This window comes from Coregonus clupeaformis, chromosome 21, assembly GCF_020615455.1.
Source record: "Coregonus clupeaformis isolate EN_2021a chromosome 21, ASM2061545v1, whole genome shotgun sequence".
Lineage (NCBI taxonomy): Eukaryota > Metazoa > Chordata > Actinopteri > Salmoniformes > Salmonidae > Coregonus > Coregonus clupeaformis.
This window is the reverse complement of record NC_059212.1, coordinates 49,731,477-49,753,004: the sequence shown is the minus strand read 5'-3', so window position 1 is coordinate 49,753,004 and position 21,528 is coordinate 49,731,477. Positions and strand designations below refer to the sequence as shown.

General features: G+C 43.5%; 1 protein-coding gene across 1 annotated transcript in view; it reads left to right on the top strand.

Moving 5' to 3' along the window:
- The first annotated feature begins 5,202 nt into the window (after positions 1-5,202).
- Positions 5,203-21,528, top strand: part of nadkb (NAD kinase b) — a 28,884-nt gene continuing 12,558 nt past the window's right edge. The window contains exons 1-9 of the mRNA XM_041842440.1: positions 5,203-5,263; positions 6,861-7,124; positions 7,565-7,648; positions 16,729-16,858; positions 17,193-17,301; positions 17,452-17,537; positions 19,404-19,506; positions 19,685-19,753; positions 20,015-20,097. Of these exons, the coding sequence (XP_041698374.1) occupies positions 5,262-5,263; positions 6,861-7,124; positions 7,565-7,648; positions 16,729-16,858; positions 17,193-17,301; positions 17,452-17,537; positions 19,404-19,506; positions 19,685-19,753; positions 20,015-20,097 (930 nt within the window). The 5' untranslated portion in view covers positions 5,203-5,261. The remainder of the gene's footprint in view (positions 5,264-6,860; positions 7,125-7,564; positions 7,649-16,728; positions 16,859-17,192; positions 17,302-17,451; positions 17,538-19,403; positions 19,507-19,684; positions 19,754-20,014; positions 20,098-21,528) is intronic.

Below are 21,528 nucleotides of genomic sequence, written 5' to 3'. Positions count from 1 at the left end.
AGTCAACTGGGAACAAAAAAAACAAAAAACGAGATCCGACTGGGGAAAATCGATTTAAATGGTCATCCAACTCAGAAACTGGCATATTTCTAGAGCTCCGACTTTCCGACCTGAAGTTCACTGAAGTCATGATTTGATCTAATTTTTTCAGAGTTCCCAGTTGTCTTGAAAGCACCATTACCATCAAACAAATCAAATCAAATGTTTTTGGTTGCATTGGCCTACACATATTTAGCAGATGTTTTTGCAGGTGTAGCGAAATGCTTGTGTTCCCAGCTCCAACAGTACAGTAATATCTAACAATACACACAAATCTCAAAGTAAAATAATGGAATTTAGAAATATTAGGACGAGCAATGTCGGAGTCCAGAGTGTGTGTATATATATATTATATATATATATATATATATATATATATATATATACACACACACACATACACACAGTACCAGTCAAAAGTTTGGACACACCTACTCATTCAAGGGTTTTTCTTTCTTTTTACTATTTTCTACATTGTAGAATAATAGTGAAGACATCAAAACTATGAAATAACACATATGGAATCATGTATTAACCAAAAAAGTGTTAAACAATCAAAATATAATTGTATATTTGAGATTCTTCGAAGTAGCCACCCTTTGCCTTGATGACAGCTTTGCACACTCTTGGCATTCTCTCAACCAGCTTCATGTGGAATGTTTTTCCAACAGTCTTGAAGGAGTTCCCACATATGCTGAGCACTTGTTGGCTGCTTTTCCTTCACTCTGTGGTCCAACTCATCCCAAACCATCTCAATTGGGTTGAGGTCAGGTGAATGTGGAGGCCAGGTCATCTGATGCAGCACTCCATCACTCTCCTTCTTGGTAAAATAGCCCTTACACAGCCTAGAGGTGTGTTGGGTCATTGTCCCATTGAAAAACGAATGATAGTCCCACTAAGCACAAACCAGATGGGATGGCATATTTCGCTGCAGAATGCTGTGGTAGTCATGCTGGTTAAGTGTGCCTTGAATTCAAAATAAATCACTGACAGTGTCACCAGCAAAGCACCATCACACCACCTCCTCCATGCTTCACAGTGGGAACCATCCCTACGGTAAAGCATGGTGGTGGCAGCATCATGCTGTGGAGATGTTTTTCAGCGGCAGGGACTGGGAGACTAGTCAGGGTCGAGGCAAAGATTAACAGAGCAAAGTACAGAGAGATCCTTGATGAAAACCTGCTCCAGAGCGCTCAGGACCTCAGACTGGGGCGAAGGTTCACCTTCAACAGGACAACGACCCTAAGCACACAGCCAAGACAACGCAGGAGTGGCTTCGGGACAAGTCTCTGAATGTCCTTGAGTGGCCCAGCCAGAGCCCGGACTTGAACCTGATCGAACTTCTCTGGAGAGACCTAAAAATAGCTGTGCAGCAACGCTCCCCATCCAACCTGACAGAGCTTGAGAGGATCTGCAGAGAGGAATGGGAGAAACTCCCCAAATACAGGTGTGCCAAACTTGTACATCATACCCAAGACGACTCAAGGCTGTAATCGCTGCCAAAGGTGCTTCAACAAAGTACTGATTAAAGTACTTACGTAAATGTTATTTTTCCGGGGGGGTTTTCAAATACATTTTCAAACATTTCTTGACCTGTTTTTCCATTGTCATTATGGGGTATTGTGTGTAAATTGATGAGGGAAAAAAACTATTTAATACATTTTAGAATAAGGCTGTAATGTAACAAAATGTAATGTGGTCCTCTGTAGCTCAGCTGGTAGAGCACGGCGCTTGTAACGCCAAGGTAGTGGGTTCGATCCCCGGGACCACCCGTACACAAAAAAAAATAATGTATGCACGCATGACTGTAAGTCGCTTTGGATAAAAGCGTCTGCTAAATGGCATATTATTATATATTATATATTATATTATTATATTATATATATTATAAAATGTGGAAAAAGTCAAGGGGTCTGAATAATTTCCAAATGCACTGAACGTGTTGGCTTTGGGGATGACCAGTGAGAAATACCTGCTGGAGCGCATACTACAGGTGGGTGTTGCTATGGTGATCAATGAGCTAAGATAAGGCGGGGATTTGCCTAGCAGAGATTTATAGATGACCTGGAGCCATTGGGTTTGGCGACGAATATGTAGTGAGGGCCAGCCAACGACAGCATACAGGTCACAATGGTGGGTAGTATATGGGGCTTTGGTGACAAGACGGATGGCACTGTGATAGACTACATCCAATTTGCTGAGTAGAGTGTTGGAGGCTATTTTGTAAATGACATCGCCGAAGTCAAGGATTGGTAGGATAGTCAGTTTTACGAGGGCATGTTTGGCAGCATGAGTGAAGGAGGCTTTGTTGCGAAATAGGAAGCCGATTCTAGATTTAACTTTGGATTGGAGATGCTTAATGGGAGTCTGGAAGGAGAGTTTACGGTCTAACCAGACACCTAGATATTTGTAGTTGTCCACAAATTCTAAGTCAGACCTGCCGAGAGTAGTGATTCTAGTCTGGCGGGCGGGTGCAAGCAGCGTTCGATTGAAGAGCATGCATTTAGTTTTACTAGTGTTTAAGAGCAGTTGGAGGCTACGGAAGGAGTGTTGTATGGCATTGAAGCTCGTTTGGAGGTTTGTTAACACAGTGTCCAATGAAGGGCCAGATATATACAAAATGGTGTCGTCTGCGTAGAGGTGGATCTGAGAGTCACCAGCAGCAAGAGCGACCGTTGATATACACAGAGAATAGAGTCGACCCGAGAATTGAACCCTGTGGCACCCCCATAGAGACTGCCAGAGGTCCAGACAACAGGCCCTCCGATTTGACACATTGAACTCTATCTGAGAAGTAGTTGGTGAACCAGGCGAGGCAGTCATTTGAGAAACCAAGGCTATTTAGTCTGCCAATAAGAATGCGGTGATTGACCGAGTCGAATGCTTTGGCCAGGTCGATGAAGACGGCTGCACAGTACTGTCTTTTATTGATCGCGGTTATAATATCGTTTAGGACCTTGAGCGTGGCTGAGGTGCACCCATGACCAGCTCGGAAACCAGATTGCATAGCGGAGAAGGTACGGTGGGATTCGAAATGGTCGGTGATCTGTTTGTTAACTTGGCTTTCAAATACTTTCGAAAGGCAGGGCAGGATGGATATAGGTCTGTAACAGTTTGGATCTAGATTTCGGCGGCTAATTTTAGAAAGAAAGGGTCCAGATTGTCTAGCCCAGCTGATTTGTAGGGGTCCAGATTTTGCAGCTCTTTCAGAACATCAGCTATCTGAATTTAGGGTGGGGGGGCATGGGCAAGTTGCAGCGGAGGGTGCAGAGCTGGTGGCCGGGTAGGGGTAGCCAGGTGGAAAGCATGGCCAGCCGTAGCAAAATGCTTATTGAAATTCTCGATTATCGTACATTTATCGGTGGTGATAGTGTTTCCTAGCCTCAGTGCAGTGGGCAGCTGGGAGGAGGTGCTCTTATTCTCCATGGACTTTACAGTGTCCCAAAACTTTTTGGAGTTAGTGCTACAGGATGCAAATTTCTGTTTGAGAAAGCTAGCCTTTGCTTTCCTAACTGATTGTGTATATTGGTTCCTGACTTCCCTGAAAAGTTGCATATCGCGGGGGCTGTTCGATGCTAATGCAGTACGCCACAGAATGTTTTTGTGCTGGTCAAGGGCAGTCAAGTCTGAACCAGGGGCTATATCTGTTCTTAGTTCTGATTTTTTTAAATGGGGCATGCTTATTTAAGATGGAGAGGAAAGCACTTTTAAAGAACAACCATGCATCCTCTACTAACGGAATGAGGTCAATATCCATCCAGGATACCCGGGCCAGGTCAATTAGAAAGGCCTGCTCGCTGAAGTGTTTTAGGGAGCGTTTGACAGTGATGAGGGGTGGTCGTTTGACCGTGGACCCATTTCGGACACAGGCAATGAGGCAGTGATTGCTGAGATCTTGGTTGAAGACAGTGGAGGTGTATTTAGAGGGTAAATTAGTCAGGATGATATCTATGAGGGTGCCCATGTTTACGGATTTAGGGTTGTACCTGGTAGGTTCCTTGATAATTTGTGTGAGATTGAGGGCATCTAGTTTAGATTGTAGGATGGCCGGGGTGTTCTGCATATCCCAGTTTAGGTCACCAAGCAGTACGCACTCTGAGGATAGATGGGGGGCAATCAATTCACAGGATGGTTGCGTACATTAAGCTTGCTAGATCAGGATGGTTCGTACGAGGCTACCAATTCGGTTCCTTTTGAGAAGTGTAAATTGGTCCAAAAAAAGTTTGATTTCACCTTGTTTTAACATTCTGTCACAGAGCACATGTTCAACTTCATAAAAACATGTTTTCCCATTTAAATACAAAAAGTACTATAGTAATGCCTATTAAGTGACAAAGTAACAGGGTTGACTATTTCATTTTAAATCATCTATAAATCCCAGTGTGACAGGGGGAATGGAAGCTTGTTGTGTGCAACAGGGATTGGCATTTGAATGCAAGCTTCACCAATAAAATGAAATTGCTAAAACATTTCTAGCCTGTCTATCTATGAGTAACAGGCTCGACCCGCTCAGTTTTCCACCACAAAACACCAGAAAATGCTTTAACTATATGATTTTACTTTTAGATGTTCAATGTTTCTTTTGAAAATAATATTTAAAAATGAATAATTTCACCATATTAAAACGAGAGTTCAGTTCACTTAACAGGGTTGACCTTAAAGTGACACAGAGGGACAGAGGGACATCACAAAATGCTGAATTTTTGAACTTTAACAAGCCTGTATTCATATAGAAAATCTTTATTGAATTCTCCATGTGGTCTATATTAAGGGGCACTTCATTTAATTTAACACATTTTAAAAACGCAAAAGGCACGACACTACTGCTGTCACAGATGCATATCAGAGGTGCACCTGTCGAGTTATTTGTATAATATCAGAGTGGTTGGAAACCAGAGGGCGCATTCTAGTGGATCACTTTTGTCAAGTTGGTGACCATCTTTGATATCATTGATCACCGCCTTTCAAAGTGTGTTGCACTCTGGGGATAAAAATTGTCCGACTTGCGCCTACACGTCGACTGCATGAAAATCATGTGATCAAAGATCATTAAGTTTTGACTGCAGTCGACTGCAATTTTCTGCAGTTTTTCTACACCAACCTCGTCCTGCAGCCATCGCCTGCATTGTGGGAGGCTCTATTGTCAACCAATCATTAGGGTCTTTTATTTTTGACCCACGCGAACGTGACCGAAGACATGACTGAAACATAACCAATTTGCCATGTAAGTTGATATGTACAAATGAATGTGATATTTGAAGCTCTCTCTCACTAATTGATTGTACAATCTAACAATATGTAGATAGATACATAAATAATATTCAATTAGGATTTCAGTTCGTGAGTGTACGATATGGGGGTTAGATACGTTCTAAAAAAAAACGTTTAAAAGCAATGGTAACAATGCCATGTTGATCTGGGCCTGGTTTCCCAAAAGCATCTTAAGGAGCCTTGCTGTTAAAAAAACCACATTAGTGTCTGACTTTCGGCTGTCGCAGACGCACCTCCCACGACTTAATTCCTCGACTTTCATCTACGGTCGGTTGCTTTAGCCTTACCACTCAAACGCACCCAGAGTCAGTTGCAGTGCAGTGCAGTGCAGTGCCTCTTGAGCCAGCAGCAGGAGATGGCATGTAGGGCAGGCGTTAACCTCTCCCCTGGGACCCCAGCCATTCCATGTATTTGATCTATTCTAGCGCTAGCACACCTGATTTAACTTGCCAACAAATCGTCAAGCCCTTGATCAGTGAAACAGGCAAGCTAGTTCAGGGCTACAATAAATGTATGAAATGCTTGGGGGTCCCTGAAGAGAGGTTTGAAAACCCCTGATCTAGGGTACTGATGCCAGAAACCCTCTAGTTGGCAGCTCACTTCCTGCCAGGTTTTCCTGTCTGACTCAGGATTCGAATTTTTAATCTTATCAATCTAACAATATGTAGATAGATACATAGGCTACTAAATTGGCAAATGAGATGGCAGTCTGTTTGAGATCTAGAATGTTGCGCAGCGGTGTGGCACATTTGACGCTCTTGAACAGTCAATCCGAAGCAGCTGTTTCCGAACGGCTTCCACTGCGCGTTCACAGGCAACTTTATGTTTTGATTCGGTCAGCTGATATTCTGATAGCTAGCTTGGTAAAGCTTTGCAAGTAAAACCACAGACACTCAATTAGCATTATAACGTTTGCCCTTGACCAGCTACTAGTATTTACTCACATTCGTTTTCTATCAAACCCGTGGAAGCTAACACAGTGCTGATGATGTCGTAAGAAGAGCTGTTAAGCAACTCAAGGTAGCTACAGTAGCGTAGACAACCGTAGCGTTTTTTTTGCTAGCTAACTAATTTTAGTCCAGTTGACCTTGCATTGGCACTAAACCAATATTAGCGATGTCTTGTTAGTTGGTGCTTTTCTTTGTTTAGAAGGCTGTCATGCTAAGGTCACAGGAGTGTAGGCTTCATACAAGTTGATATTTTGGCTAAAGCTGGCCTGCTTAGATAGCTAGCTAGTTAGCTACCTAACTAGCTAGTAATTTTATCCAGTTATCAAGACTAGCTATAGCCCAAAGGCCAGCATATGGCGATATTGAAACGGCTCAATATTGCCATCTGTCATCTGCCGGTCTTTGGGCTAGACTAACTATATAGTTAGACAGGTCATATGTTGATAGTGTTTCTAAATTTTTCCCAGTTAACCCAATTTGCATGGTTTTGTTAACTACATTGTTGTGACACTAGTCACTCTGCTGCAGCATGTGGTCAACCAAGGATATCTAGAGTTTCAACCCCAGTTTATGTGTGTGTACGTGTGGGTGTTCCTACAGGATGGAGAGTCAGGAGTCATCCTGTTCCTTAGCAACACCAGAGAGAAGCTCCAACCCTCCAGAGCCAGTCAGGTCCTCGACCCCCAAACACAGGAAGTCACCTAAGAGACGACGGGAGGAGAAGAGGTCCCAATGCCATCATCAGGATGACCAGGAACACCTGTTACTGCCCGACAGCGAGCAACGCAGGTTGCCGGGCCAACACGAACACTCCGAGCCCTCTGGGTCTTCGACGGCGGAGATGGCAGAGACCTCCCCTAAAAGGTGTGTGTCTGAGAGACGCAGGTAGCCTGGGACAGTAGTCTCTTTCAGTAGCTGCTTGGTGTGCTGTCTTGTCTATAGGATTTGTCTAGACAGCACAAAAAGATCTGGGACCAGGCTAACATGAGACTACTGGGACAATAATGCCATTATAGCAAAAGTACTGCCTTAGGGTTGCTAGCTGGACATGCTGTAGTCACAGTACTGTCTTAGGGTAGCTAGCTGGACATGCTGTAGTCTCACAGTGATTACTTGCAACCTTTTAGATTAGGTTAGGAGTGACTGACACTCTCTGTCTGACTCTCTGTCTGACTCTCTGTCTGTCTCTGTCTGTCTGATTCTGTCTGTCTGTCTGATTCTCTCTCTCTCTCTCTCTCTGTCTGTCTGTCTGGCTGACTCTCTCTGTCTGTCTGTCTGACTGTCCTCATTTCTACCTTCTACAGGAGAGCTCACTTTCTCCATGGACCTTATCCTGCCACTCACTTTGGACCCAAAGCCTGTATTCTTCCTAACCCAACCTCAGTCATGTAAGTCATTGGTGTGTGAAGTTCATTGCACGTACAGTACAAACTGAATGGGATCTGGAAATGTGTTTCCCTCGCTGTCTTTGTTATTTTAATTATGTAATTTGGCATTGAATCCTTTACCTAACTGTCCTAGTATCAGGAGGTAAGATGATCATTAAGGACAGGGCTGTGATTGGGTAGTATTGTCCTATGAACCGGTACTGTGAGTCAGGACACACAGGGTGCTTGGTTGCAGAGGGTCTAGCCTTGGGCTGTTGCTTTGACCGTATTACCGCTAGGGGTGGGCGATATGAGCTAAAATTCATATCACGATATTTTCCACTGTCCAGACGATATCGATATGATATCACGATATATGACGTAAAAAAATATGAATCACATTTTAATATCCCTTCTTGGTTAAATTATATTAGTTAAGGAAAAATATGTATTTGAACCTTATATAACCAGAAAGAGTGAGGCATTGGACCGTATGGACCTGAAAAGTTTTTATTTGTATTGTGCAAACATGCATTCCGTAAACATGAGGTAGGTAGGCCTATATATATATATATATATATAAATTAGATATTAAGTAAAATTAAATAAAAAATAACAGGAGATAAAGAAAATAAGGTAATTACAAATTCAAATACGTGTGTTTGTTTTGGCTACGGTCCGTAGATATGTAAAAAACTAACCGTTTGAAACTAAACCTTTCAAGCCTCAACCATCAATTATCAACAATATCAACAAATCTTCACTAGAACTTTCTTCACAAGTTCCGTGCCAGGGAATACCAGCATGTTGACTGTTTCTGGCTTTAGTGCTGCCCTGTGACATGTCACCACATTGCCCCCAGTGCTGAATGCCCTCTCAGAGGGGGCACTTGTGGCAGGGATGCATAAGTATTTCTTTGCCAGACAACTCACACGTGGAAAATTAGATCCGTGAAATCGCCACCACTCCAAAGGATCAGACTCGCTGTCTGCTGCCGTTGCCAGAATGTAGCTATTCAGCTCTTGCTCAATGATCTGCCTCTCTGAACATGAGGCAGGTGCACTGCTGGTCTGCTTAAAGAAGCTCCCAAGGCTCTTCTTGGGCTTCTTGCCTGATTGATGAGCAGTGGAAGCTTCTTTCTCCCTGTCAGTGTGATCCTCTGCAAGAGACGATTTTCCCAGGGCTGTGTTCTCCACCAGGAGGGCTTCGGTCTCTGAGGCAGCTCTCACCTTAAAAAATGAAAATAATTAAACTTTATTTGTATAGCACCTTTCATACATAAAATGCAGCCCAAAGTGCTTTACATTTGAAGCAATAAAACAAGAACAAATGAATAAATACCTTAATGTCCTCCAGTTTCTCAGCGGACATGTACCTGGTCTTGAACCTTGGATCTAGAAAGGTAGCCATGGAGAGCAGCTCATCTGTTGCAGGGTCAGTGTACTTGTTATTCAAGTAATCAAGAACCTTGATCTTGATCTCTTTGGTCAGTTCTGTATCGTCCTTGCTCAGATTTAGAACCTCTGCATTTAACAGATTGATGACAGGCTTCAAATAGGACACGCTCACATACGCTTCTCCTGACAGGGCATCTGTAAAGTCCTGGAGTGGCTTCAGTGCTGCTGTGACTGATTCCAAGACCTGGATGTCTTGCCAGGTAGGTACAAGGTGCCGTGTCTTTTTGTCCCCTGCCAGGACCTGTGTAATGGCCTTTTCCTGCTCCAGGACTCTTTCCATCATTTTCAGACGAGATCCCCACCTTGTCGGAGATTCTGTGATGAGCTTGTGCAGGGGCAGGCTTAGTTCATTCTGTGCTGTCATCAGGGCCTTCTGCTTTTTCCAGCTGTATGAGAACGTGCTAACCACCTTTTTGCAAACCCCTGTGGCCCGGGAAATCGCACACCCCTGTGGCCCGGGGAGCGTTTTTGGACACTCCTCTCTGGAAATTGGGAATAAGAAATCAAAATAATAGGGTGAAAAATAATCGAATCACAATACAATAATAATTAATAATAATGCATTTTTATATAGAAATCACAATACAATATAACTTTTAATCTTTGTTTGAGGATTTACGGCATTTACATTCAACTGTTACACATTTTACAAATCTGATGTGCTTAGATTTAGCCTACGGTACATGGCTGATGTGAGCTGTATTTTTTTCTTAATAATAAGCATCATACAGGGTAGGCCTAGGCTACAGTCCTGAAACTTACCAATAGCATTGTGCAGCCTGTGTCCAAACATCCAAGGTTTGCCCACTTGTTCAGCTGCAATGCCTTGATCATGTTCGATCCGCTGTCGGTCGTCATACAAACTTGACGCGACTCTTTTAATCCCCAGGACGACAGTATGTCCCTCAGCCCACCTGCAATTATTTCCCGGTGTGGTCGTCTGGGAAATAAGACGTCTGTAGGCACTTACTTTTCAGTTTCCAGTCACCGTCTATGTAATGGATTGTGAGGCTTATATAAGGTTCTGTGGTACGACTTGACCATAGATCGGCAGTAGTGGAGAAGAATGGAATGTTATTTATCTCACTGTAAACTCTGTCCCAGCATTCTGTGTAAAGCTGTGGCAGGCATTTTTGGCTAAAATATTTGCGGCTCGGGATCTCATATCTTGGGTCCAGAGTTTGAATCAACTTTCTGAACCCTCTTTCTCCACAGTTTGAATCGGGTACCATGTCCTTCGCTATGTGATTTGTAATCGCAGCTGTGATGTCTATCCATTTTTTGCTCGTCTTCTCAGCAAGTACCGGCAGCAAATGATGATATAATTGATTGTTGAGTGCGAGTCTGGCTTGTCTTCGGGCGAGCTCCTGGGCTTACTGTCTCACGCATTCTGGTGCATTGTTCATACTCACGGACATGTATGTTTTTTAAGTGATTGAACAGGTTGGTCGTGTTTCCACCTTTTGCTAAGACAACACGACGACACAACTTGCATAGGGTAGTGTTTTGGTCGGGGTCGGAGATTTTAAAGCCAAACCAGTTCCAAACAACAGAGGTGCCCCCTTTCTTCTTAACCAATTTATCCTCCTGCTCTTGAGCAACATCAATTTCTGTGTTTTCGCTCATCCTGGATTGTAAAGTTTTCCCCCAATAGTTAACCTGCCTCCTAACTGCAGCTGCCTGCACACTTCTTTGTTGCTAGCACTACATGCGTGCAACAAGTGCATGCGACGTGCGCTCATAAAAATAGGTCAACATATTAACATACATTCTTTTATTCGTAAGAACCAAGAAAGGTTGGATAAAAAAAAAAAAAAAAGATGTAGCTACTTAGTACTATCACTCAGTTGAAATTTGGAACAAAAAAATATTGATGCAAAATTCGAATTTATGAATTCTGAATAAATCGCGGTATCCATGATATTGCTAAATCCATATCATGGCGCGGCACAATACCGGTTTTTACTATCAAACCGGTATATCGCCCACTCCTAATTACCGCCACACCGGCTGTCATGAGTCATGACCGCAGTAAAATTCCACGTGACCGTTGAGTCACGATAATCTCCTTTTATGCACTCAGGACATGCGTTGGTTGTACCCAACTGGCTAACGGCCATCAGGTCGCTAACGGCCATCAGGTCGCTAACGGCCTGGTACTCAGCGCTCTATTGTCCCTCTAACCACTCTGACATCAATGCAAATGCAAACAAAAATCACATCAAACACTTATCATCAAAACAGTATCATGCTTTAAAAAACTTACCTCACTGTGATTGATCAATTTGAAGAAAGAAGTTCAACAACAGGTTGAAACTGAGTGTAAAACATGGTTGTTGTGGATGTTGTTTCAAAGCCTAAACAACGAAATGGACAGCGCTTTCTAAGGTGATGATTCATTCAAAACACCCATACTATTAGAGCTTATGCAGAGGACTATATATGAGCCCAAGCCCCCTCCAAAAAGCCCTGAATTAAAATAATGATTGTGCCATTGTACAATACATAGCCTATATATTACGCAAGGCAGAAAAAAAGACAGATTTAAGATGTCTTTGGTACATAATTGGTCTAGCCTATACTCCAAAATTAAACTAATTCTAGTAATGGCCTTTGAGTGTGGACTGTATTATTATGCATGCCGGATGGACTGGTTACCTTATGCCATAGGGCATTTTTCATATTTTTATAATTGATAGGCTGACACATTACCTTTTAGCTTTAGAATATCTCACCACTGTGCGTTTCCATCTCCTCTCTCTCTCTCTCTCTCCTTCCGTTCTCCAGCGTGCAGAGAGAGAGAGGGGCTGTCAACAGTTTAATGAAATATGTTTAGTTGTGGAAACATGTTACTATCGATGTTCCCGAACAGATTTAGCTTTGTTTCCCAAATTAAGCACTGGGTAGCTGCAAGAACAGGGTTGGAGAGCCCCATGGCATACAGAGTTTGGGTGGAATATCACCTGTCGCACAGCGAGAGGCTGCATGCTCCTACCCAGCATGATTGAAAAACGAACTGGGGGGGAAAGCGGCCTCCATTCACTATTTGAGTGCATACGGAGGACATGTATTTTCCCCCATGCCCCTCTTCCTGCACATTTCATAATGGGCCATTCTAAATCAAAACGAATTTTACATATTAGTAAAGACAACATTAAATTGAGAATAGTCTGATGGGTGAAAATATGATCACTTGAGAGAACAGCTGTGCAGCCTGAGGCGAGGAACAGAGCACAAGCTTCTTTTTTTTTGTGACTTTCTCAAATCGTCAATAGCCTATAGTGGCATCATGCAGCCCATATACACTGGACAAAAATATAAAGGCAACATGTAAAGTGTTGGTCCCATGTTTCATGAGATGAAGTAAAAGATCCCAGAAATGTTCCAATATTATTTCTCTCAAATTTTGTGCACAAATTTGTTTACATCCCTGTTTGTGAGCATTTCTCCTTTGCCAAGATAATCCATCCACCTGACAAGTGTGACATATCAAGAAGCTGATTAAACAGCATGATCATTACACAGGTGCACCTTGTTCTGGGGACAATAAAAGACCACTCTAAAATGTGCAGTTTTGTCACACAACACAATGCCACAGATGTCTCAAGTTTTGAGGGAGCGTGCAGTTGGCATGCTGACTGAAGGAATGTCCACCAGGACAGTTACAACCTGAGTAAATCCTGCTCATTGCTCATGGATCGCTCCAGCGCTCCACGTCCTTTCCAATCACTCCGCTCCGTGCTAAAAAAAAAAGTAATAAATGCCGCTCCAAATTCACTCCATTAATTAAAATCACAATTTAACCAACACCCATCTATTTTTGTGACTACCTGGACCTACCATTTGGTTTTTAAGTATTGAAACCAAACCATATAGATTTGAATGAAAAGTATTTGAATATACAGTGCATTTGGAAAGTATTCAGACACCTTCCCTTTTTCCACATTTTGTTATGATAATAATAATAATAATAATAATAATGCCATTTAGCAGATGCTTTTATCCAAAGCGACTTACAGTCATGTGTGCATACATTTTTAATTATTATTATTATTTATTCTGGGGAAGGGTACCAAAACATTTCTGCAGCATTGACAGTCCCCAAGACCACAGTGGCCTCCATCATTCTTAAATGGAAGAAGTTTGGAACCACCAAGACTCTTCCTAGAGCTGGCCGCCTGGCCATACTGGTCATGGTCTGAGAGTCTTTAGGTGCCTTTTGGCAAACTCCAAGTGGGCTGTCATGTGCCTTTTTTACTGACGAGTGGCTTCCGTCTGGCCACTCTACCATAAAGGCCTGATTGGTGGAGTGCTGCAGAGATGGATGGCCTTCTGGAAGGTTCTCCCCTCTCCACAATGGAACTCTGGCGCTCTGTCAGAGTGACAATCGGGTTCTTGGTCACCTCCCTGACCAAGACCCTTCTCCACCGATTGCTCAGTTTGGCCGGGCGGCCAGTTCTAGGAAGAGTCTTGGTGGTTCCAAAATTCTTCCATTTAAGAATGATGTAGCCACTGTTTTCTTGCGGACCTTCAATGCTGCAGAAATGTTTTCGTACCCTTCCCCATATCTGTGCCTCGACACAATCCTGTCTCGGAGTTCTACGGAGAATTCCTTCGACATCATGGCTTGGTTTTTGCTTTGACATGCACTGTCAACTGTGGGACCTTATATAGACAGTTGTGTGCCTTTCCAAATCATGTCCAATCAGTTGAATTTACCACAGGTGGACTCCAAGTTGTTGAAACATCTCAAGGATGATCAATGGAAACAGGATGCACCGGAGTTCAATTTCGAGTCTCATAGCAAAGGGTCTGAATACTTATGTAAATAAGGTATTTCAGTTTATTTGTAATACTTTTTTTTATTTTATTCTAAAAACCTGTTTACACTTTGTCATTATGGGGTATTGTGTGTGTGTGTAGATTGATGAGGAAAAAATAATAATTTAATAAATTTTAGAATAAGGCTGTAATGTAACAAGGTGGAAAAACAAGGGGCCCCGTGTAGCTCAGTTGGTAGAGCATGGCGCTTGCAACGCCAGGGTTGTGGGTTCGATTCCCACAGGGGGGCCTGTATGAAGAAAATAATAATAAAGAAATAAAATGTATGCACTCACCCGTTGGGCCACTCTTCCCAGGCAGAGATGCAGAGTTGGTTATTTTATTTTTCTATAGGTAGGTTTTTTCTTAAAGGTTTTTAGGCAAAATAACCCAAACAAAACGGAAAGCTTCTTGAACAGGAAGTTTACATTCTGTCAAACATGTTATTGTTATATGTCATGGATCCTATGGAGGGAGGCAAAGGGCAACAGTCTGGTTTCAGTCACTGATAAGGTAGGACAGCTGTGGAGTCGGGAGGAGTGAGGATTTCGGCCCGAGGTCAGATGAAGTGAGAAGGAACAGTTCTATTGCACATAAATATACTTCCACGCCCACCTCCTTCCTTTCTGTTAGCATGTGCATGTAGTAAGTACACCATCATGCTTTCGGGATACGTGTCTTTTCAGATTCCACAATGATTCTTTAGTTGTGGACACTACATCACCACATTCCCTCTCTTGGTCTCGGTCCTCATCTTTGTAAGTCACCTTGATTTAGCACCTGTGTGTGTTTTATCAGTTCCTTTATGAAAATATTTAGCAAACTCCATGACAGTAGCTAAAGCAAGGGGCTATTAGCAGCACACAAGTAGACTACAATGCATGCTGGGCCGGGCATGCCCTGAGCTCGTGAAGTGAGCTCTACTGGAGCGAAATTGGAGCCGGTGAGAAGGCCGACCCTCCAGCCTTCGGGAATCTCGCTCCGCGCTACAGTTAAATTGGGCACGCTCCTCGCTCCGCTCACATACTCTGCTACTGGCCCGCTGAAGAAGTGTGCTCTTCACGGGTGAATCTTGGTTTCAACTGTACCGGGCAGATGGCATCATGTGGGCGTGCTGGTTGGTGATGTCAACGTTGTGAACAGAGTGCCCCATGGTGGCGGCGGGGTTATGGTATGGGCAGGCGTAAGCTACGGACTACGAACACAATTGCATTTTATCGATGGCAATTTGAATGCACAGAGATACCGTGACGAGATCCTGAGGCCCATTGTCGTGCCATTCATCCGCTGCCATCACCTCATATTTCAGCATGATAATGCACGGCCTCATGTCACAAGGATCTGTACACAATTCCTGGAAGCTGAAAATGGCCCAGTTCTTCTATGGCCTGCATGCTCACCAGACGTGTCACCCATTTGAGCATGTTTCTGATGCTCTGGATCGAGGTGTACGACAGCGTGATCCAGCTCCCGACAATATCCAGCAACTTCGCACAGCCATTGAAGAGGAGTGGGAAAACATTCCACAGGCCACAATCAACAGCCTGATCAACTCTATGTGAATAAGATGTGTTGCGCTGCATGAGACAAATGGTGATCACACCAGATACTGACTGGATTTCTGATCCACGCTTCTACTTTTTTTTTTTTTTTTTTAAAGGTATCTGTGACCAACTGATGCATATCTGTATTCCCAGTCATATGGAATCCATAGATTAGGACCTAATGAATTTATTTCAATTTACTGATTTCCTTATATGAACTATAACTCAGTAAAATCGTTGAAATTGTTGCATGTTGCGTTTTATTTTTGTTCAGTGTATGTTTTGATTTCTAAGACATTCTTAGGTTTGTATCATTCACAACTAAAGTTGCCAAATAACTCTAAATCTCGCGTATAGGACCTGTTTCAAGTGATTACTTTTACGCTCAACATAGCCACTTCATATGCGTACTCTCTCTGGAATAGAAAAAAATATCCTTTGTATTTTATTCAGCTAAGTTCAATTATATTCTTCTCACTATAAAATCATATAATATAAAAATAATGGCACAGATTTATAAGCATATCTTGTCTGCTAAATGAACTAGTCTACATCCTAGGCTGCCATTGGCATGGCGCATAGCCAGATAACTCATATTCTGTTCTTCTGAAATACATTTTCTTCATATCATGATGTTTCTTTAGACCTGCCTAAAATAATGGATTTATTGTGATGGTGGATATTAAATTGAGTTATTATATACTAAAATGTATATGTTCCAAAAGCGCGCATTAGCTGCTTGTATGAAGGAGGCTTGTATGTGTGGAAGCCTCGAGATGCTGAGCTTGCTTATATTAACGGTCAATTACCATGAGACAGGCAGGCTTTTGCATGACAATACCCACCCTACACACACACACACACACACACACACACACTGTCCATCTACACAGTAAAGATAAATAATCCACCCTGGGATCTGGTGAGACTGACTAGCTGTGGAGTTTGGACTTTGTTATCTAATTCTGTATTTACAATGTTAATGAATGACTGTTTAGAACAGCCTCCATTTTTTTTGAAAATGAGGGATTCTTTTCAGCGCAACCACCGGACGGCGTGTAAATGGTAAAAATAAGGAAATTCAAGACTAGATCTAAAAATGTCTTTTTGGTAAAGCGGTATGTGGAATCGGCCCATGGACGTGTGTGTAGCTACACTGTTCTGTGCCTGATGTTGTGAGGCGAACTGTAAAATGTGTAGGTAAATGTAGGTAACTTTTTTTAATGAAGTTTGATTTGATGGTCTGGTGCGTGGGTTTGTGTTGTGTTGTCGTCCTCAGGCACATCCAGGATCCGGCCAGTCAGCGCCTGACGTGGAACAAACCTCCAGTCAACGTTCTGGTCATCAGGAAGATACGAGACGAGAGCCTGGTGGAACCGTTCAAAGAACTCTGCCGCTTCCTTGTTGAGGTACTGTATCGTAGAGTTGAAGTGAGTGAGTGTGTCTGCTTGCACGTTGTTGTTTATGATGTGTTCAACCAGTTTGAATAGGAACTATGTACATTATCAATGGTAGAACTATAGAAATCAATGCAGTTTTAGAAATATCTCTCTTGGTGGAAGCATGCAGTCAGAATGTAATGAAAGCATTCATTTTGTAGTCTTTTGCTTGTCTCATACATGCTGCGCTATGATGATATCAGACTGTTCAGTCCTAATCAGTTCTACTGGGTACCTGCCAGGGTTGGCGTTTTCAATTCAGTATCGAGGAAGTGAAGTGACGTTCCAGGTCCATGTTTTCCAGGAGAAGCAGATGATGGTGTATGTGGAGAGGAGGGTTGTGGCTGACGTCTCCCTCACTACGGACGAGACCTTCGCCTCAATCCGAAACCAACTCTGTACCTTCAGAGAAGGTAACAAACACCCATAACATCCACCCAGCAGTGTGTCAGATCCATTCCTCTCCAGCCAAACGGTTCCAGTAAACGCGTGTGTTGGGTTACACGGCTACAAAATATAGTTATACTGAAAGCCTGACCTCCTGACCTGTGTTTCCTATCCAGGTTATGATGACATCTCTCACTGTATTGACCTCATCATATGTCTGGGAGGAGACGGGACTCTACTCTACGCCTCCTCTCTCTTCCAGGTACCCACTAACACATACAGTACACCAGGGGTTGGCAACCCTGTTCCTGGGCAACCCTGTTCCTGGGCAACCCTGTTCCTGGGCAACCCTGTTCCTGGGCAACCCTGTTCCTGGGCAACCCTGTTCATGGAATGCCTCAGGTACTGCAGGATTTTGTTCCAACTAGGCATCACGGCTGACCGACTGAGCTAATTGATCAGTTCAGTGATTGCCTAAATTCAACAACACCTGGTCTTCCAGGTCAGTTAAACCAAAAACATGACGTTCCTGCGGCCCCCCAGGACCAGGGTTGCCTAGCCCTGCTCTGCAGTTTACTGGGGGCGGGGGTGGGGGCTCTCTATGTACTCAGAAACAGACCCAGTATAGCAGGGTTTTGCTCCAGCCCTGCTCTAACACAGTGGTTTCAAACTGTGGTTTTATTCGTTTCTTTTTTTTTCTTTAATGGAACTCAGTCATGTTTTAAACTTACTCTTGAAAGTTGTAATAGTAGAACGCACAAGGTGCAATTTCGAAATTGTGTAGTGCATCATCAGTTTTCCTCATCGTGTTAGTCATTGCAGACCTTAGAGATATTTATAACTTGTCAGAAATGTCCAGATCAACTAGCCCATGTCAGCCGTTTTTATATTAGGTTTTGTAGCACATAGATATTGTTGTAATTTTTTCGTCACTCAAATATCACATGAATACATATTAGACATGGCAAAATGTGTAGAATTTGAAGAAAATTAGGTTTAAAACTGGCAAAATGTGTAGAATTGCAGGAAATAAGCTTTAAACCTGCTAAATTCTCTATATACAGAGGGGTGTGAACAGTTTGTGTCATCAACAATGCTTGTGCCCATAGAAATAGATGTGGGGGGTGGGGGTGGGGGGATGTTCCCCAACACTGGAAGGGAGGGGGGGGAAGGGGTGCCCCGAGTGAAAAGGTTTGGGAACCCCTGAGTTATAGTATGCTCTAACACCTGCTTAATCTAACCAGGGTCTTGTACTTGTGTGGTTCAGGGCAGGCTGGCTGTGTGTGTTTGGTGATGAGTGGCTGTCTGGGTTCTGTCTGGGTTCTGTCTGGGTTCTGTCTGGGTTCCGTCTGGGTTCCGTCTGGGTTCCGTCTGTGTTCCGTCTGGGTTCTGTCTGGGTTCCGTCTGGGACAGTGTGTTTGGGTTAGTCGTCATCATCGTCTCCATGTTAATCTTCACCACCACCATCATCGTCACCACCATCATCATCATCGTACTTGGAACAGAACAGAATGACGTGAAGACGTGATGTTGAGTTGTCTGTTTTCATTGGCCAGACTTGTGTGCATCCCAAATGGCACCTCAGTCTCTACATAGCTCACTACTTTTTGAACAGGGCCCATAGGGGGACAGAGTTATTGTAATGGCTGAAATGGAATCAACATGACTTGGCTTCCATTCCAGCTACCTCTGTAGCTCAGCTGGTAGAGCACGGCGCTTGTAACGCCAAGGTAGTGGGTTCGATCCCCGGGACCACCCATACACAAAAAAAATTTATGCACGCATGACTGTAAGTCGCTTTGGATAAAAGTGTCTGCTAAATGGCATATTATATTATATTATTATAATGAGCCTGTCCTCCTATAGCTCCTCCCACCAGCCTATTCTGTCTGGAACTAGAAATGATGACAGATGCTTTATTCTCCGTCATATTTCCAGTACTTATAGCTACAATTACATTTGTCATTTAGCAGACGCTCTTATCCAGAGCTACTTACAGGAGCAATTAGGGTTAAGTGCCTTGCTCAAGGGCACATCGACCAACGGTCTTAACCGCTAGGCTACCTACCGCCCTATGTTTTTCTCTCTTCTCTTTCTCTCTCTCCCCGTCCATCTCTCTCTCTCTCAGGGCAGTGTTCCTCCAGTTATGGCGTTCCACCTGGGCTCTCTGGGTTTTCTGACACCGTTCAAGTTTGAATCATACAAGACAGAGGTGGCTAAAGTATTTGAAGGTAGAGGATTCCTTTCAAATTAAAATAAATAGTGCTGTCAATCAGTGATATATCTGCCAGTTCATGATCTGATGGATGTCTTTGTGTGTCTGTCTGTCTGTCTGTGTGTGTTTACCTGTGTGTGTGTGTGTGTGTGTGTGTGTATATATTTACCTGTGTGTATCCGTATGTGTACCAGGTAATGCAGCCATCACGCTGCGTAGTCGTCTGAAGGTGAAGGTGGTGAAAGACATGCTCCAGAGGACAGGCCAGCCAGGCCAGCAGCAGTACCAGGGGACCGGGGCCCTGGGGTCTGGGGGCCTGGGGTCTGGGGCCCTGGGGTCTGGGGCCCTGGGGTCTGGGGGTCTGGGGTCTGGGGGTCTGGGGTCTGGGGCCCTGGGGTCTGGGGCCCTGGGGTCTGGGGCCCTGGGGTCTGGGGGTCTGGGGTCTGGGGGCCTGGAGTCTGGGGGCCTGGAGTCTGGGGGCCTGGAGTCTGGGGGCATGGGCCAACCTGGGGGCCACACCGGAGGCCAGCCAGACACAGAGCACAACGGTCTGCTGCAACATGGACACACCAACAGCGAGGCCGGGAAGGTTACCCTACAGATGCAGGTGAGACTGACTCCCTAACCCCAAGCTCCTAACCCTTAGGCACTAAGCACTAACCCCTAGTCCCTACTCCCTAGCAGAGCTCGAAGTTAAGGGCGTCCCGTCGTCCCGGGGACGATAAAAAAATGTCTGGTACGGTTCAAAACAAGACGTTGGGACAGGTGCGGGACAATAGGCCAGAAAAATATAAAATGCATACAACAGTGGTTCCATACTAAAATGTTTAAACACAAAGACGAGGTTGATGAAACAGAATCACAACATTTAGCTTAAAAGTTGTTAAACTATGAATAATTCACATCACAAGCTCCAGCAATGTGTTCACTCGTCTCGGCCATATGCGTGAATGTTCCAAAATACTATTACGAGAACGCCATTCTCAAACGAGCACCTGACGTGAGCGGTTTTTATAACGCGACAGAGTTATAAATATACAGCCTAATGACAGAAATGTAGAGGGAATATCTGAAGATGCAACAATAGGATTGTGCTTTACTGCCTTTGGACAGTAGAAGAAGAAATACTGGTTTCAACGGCATATCAGGAAATCTTCGCTTTTTGTCTATGGTGGGATTTTGGCTGTGGGCTATTAAAAGCAAAGTAAGATAGGTTATGTAAAACGTCCAGGTTTCAAACAATGATATGGCTGGCTAGGCATTGCATATGTAATTATTTAGGTTATGGAAATGTATAATATTAATATATCATTCCAGTGTTGGGCAAATAGGCCTATTAGAATGGACATTTGACTCTCTCCCAGCCTGTCTGCGGCCCGGAGTTGCTGTGGCATTTGCATTGTCTATTGGCTATGGCTAGATACTATGGTATTCTAGAGAATATGGTTGTATCTCCCTGACCTGAACCGATGTGCACAGGCATAAAATGTTGTTTCATTTACTTGAAACGGAAGTCTACTGAAGTGAGACTCTGTCCTAGTTCCTTGGCTATTTACATTGTTTTGTTTACAAGCTAGGTTGTTTTTCAATGTTTGAGTTTCAACTGCTAGGGAAGAGAAAGCAGATACTAGTCAGACTCTCAATCTCACACATGACTGGAATCGCATTACCATGGTAACCTCCCGCCCTTAAAGGGGCAGGTAAAAATGTTTGTCTCATCTGTGATGTTTTGGTTAAAAAAATGAAATTAAACAATATACCACATTTACTTCTGACTAGTAATACATGTATTGTTTTATGAACATTACAAAGCATGCTCATCTGTTTTTTCTGTGTTTTGTTGGTGTAATTTTAGCAAAATAAATATTTTGGGCTGGTAAGAAATCTTTAGTGGCGGTACATTTTTTAATCTACCGGCCACAGTGGCTGGTGTACCAAAAAGTACATTTTAGGTCCTGGCCGTTAGCAAGTGGCGGCGCTCAAAAAGGTCAAGGCGACCATTCTTCAGTGACTGAAGAGGGAGGGTGAAGCAGAGAAA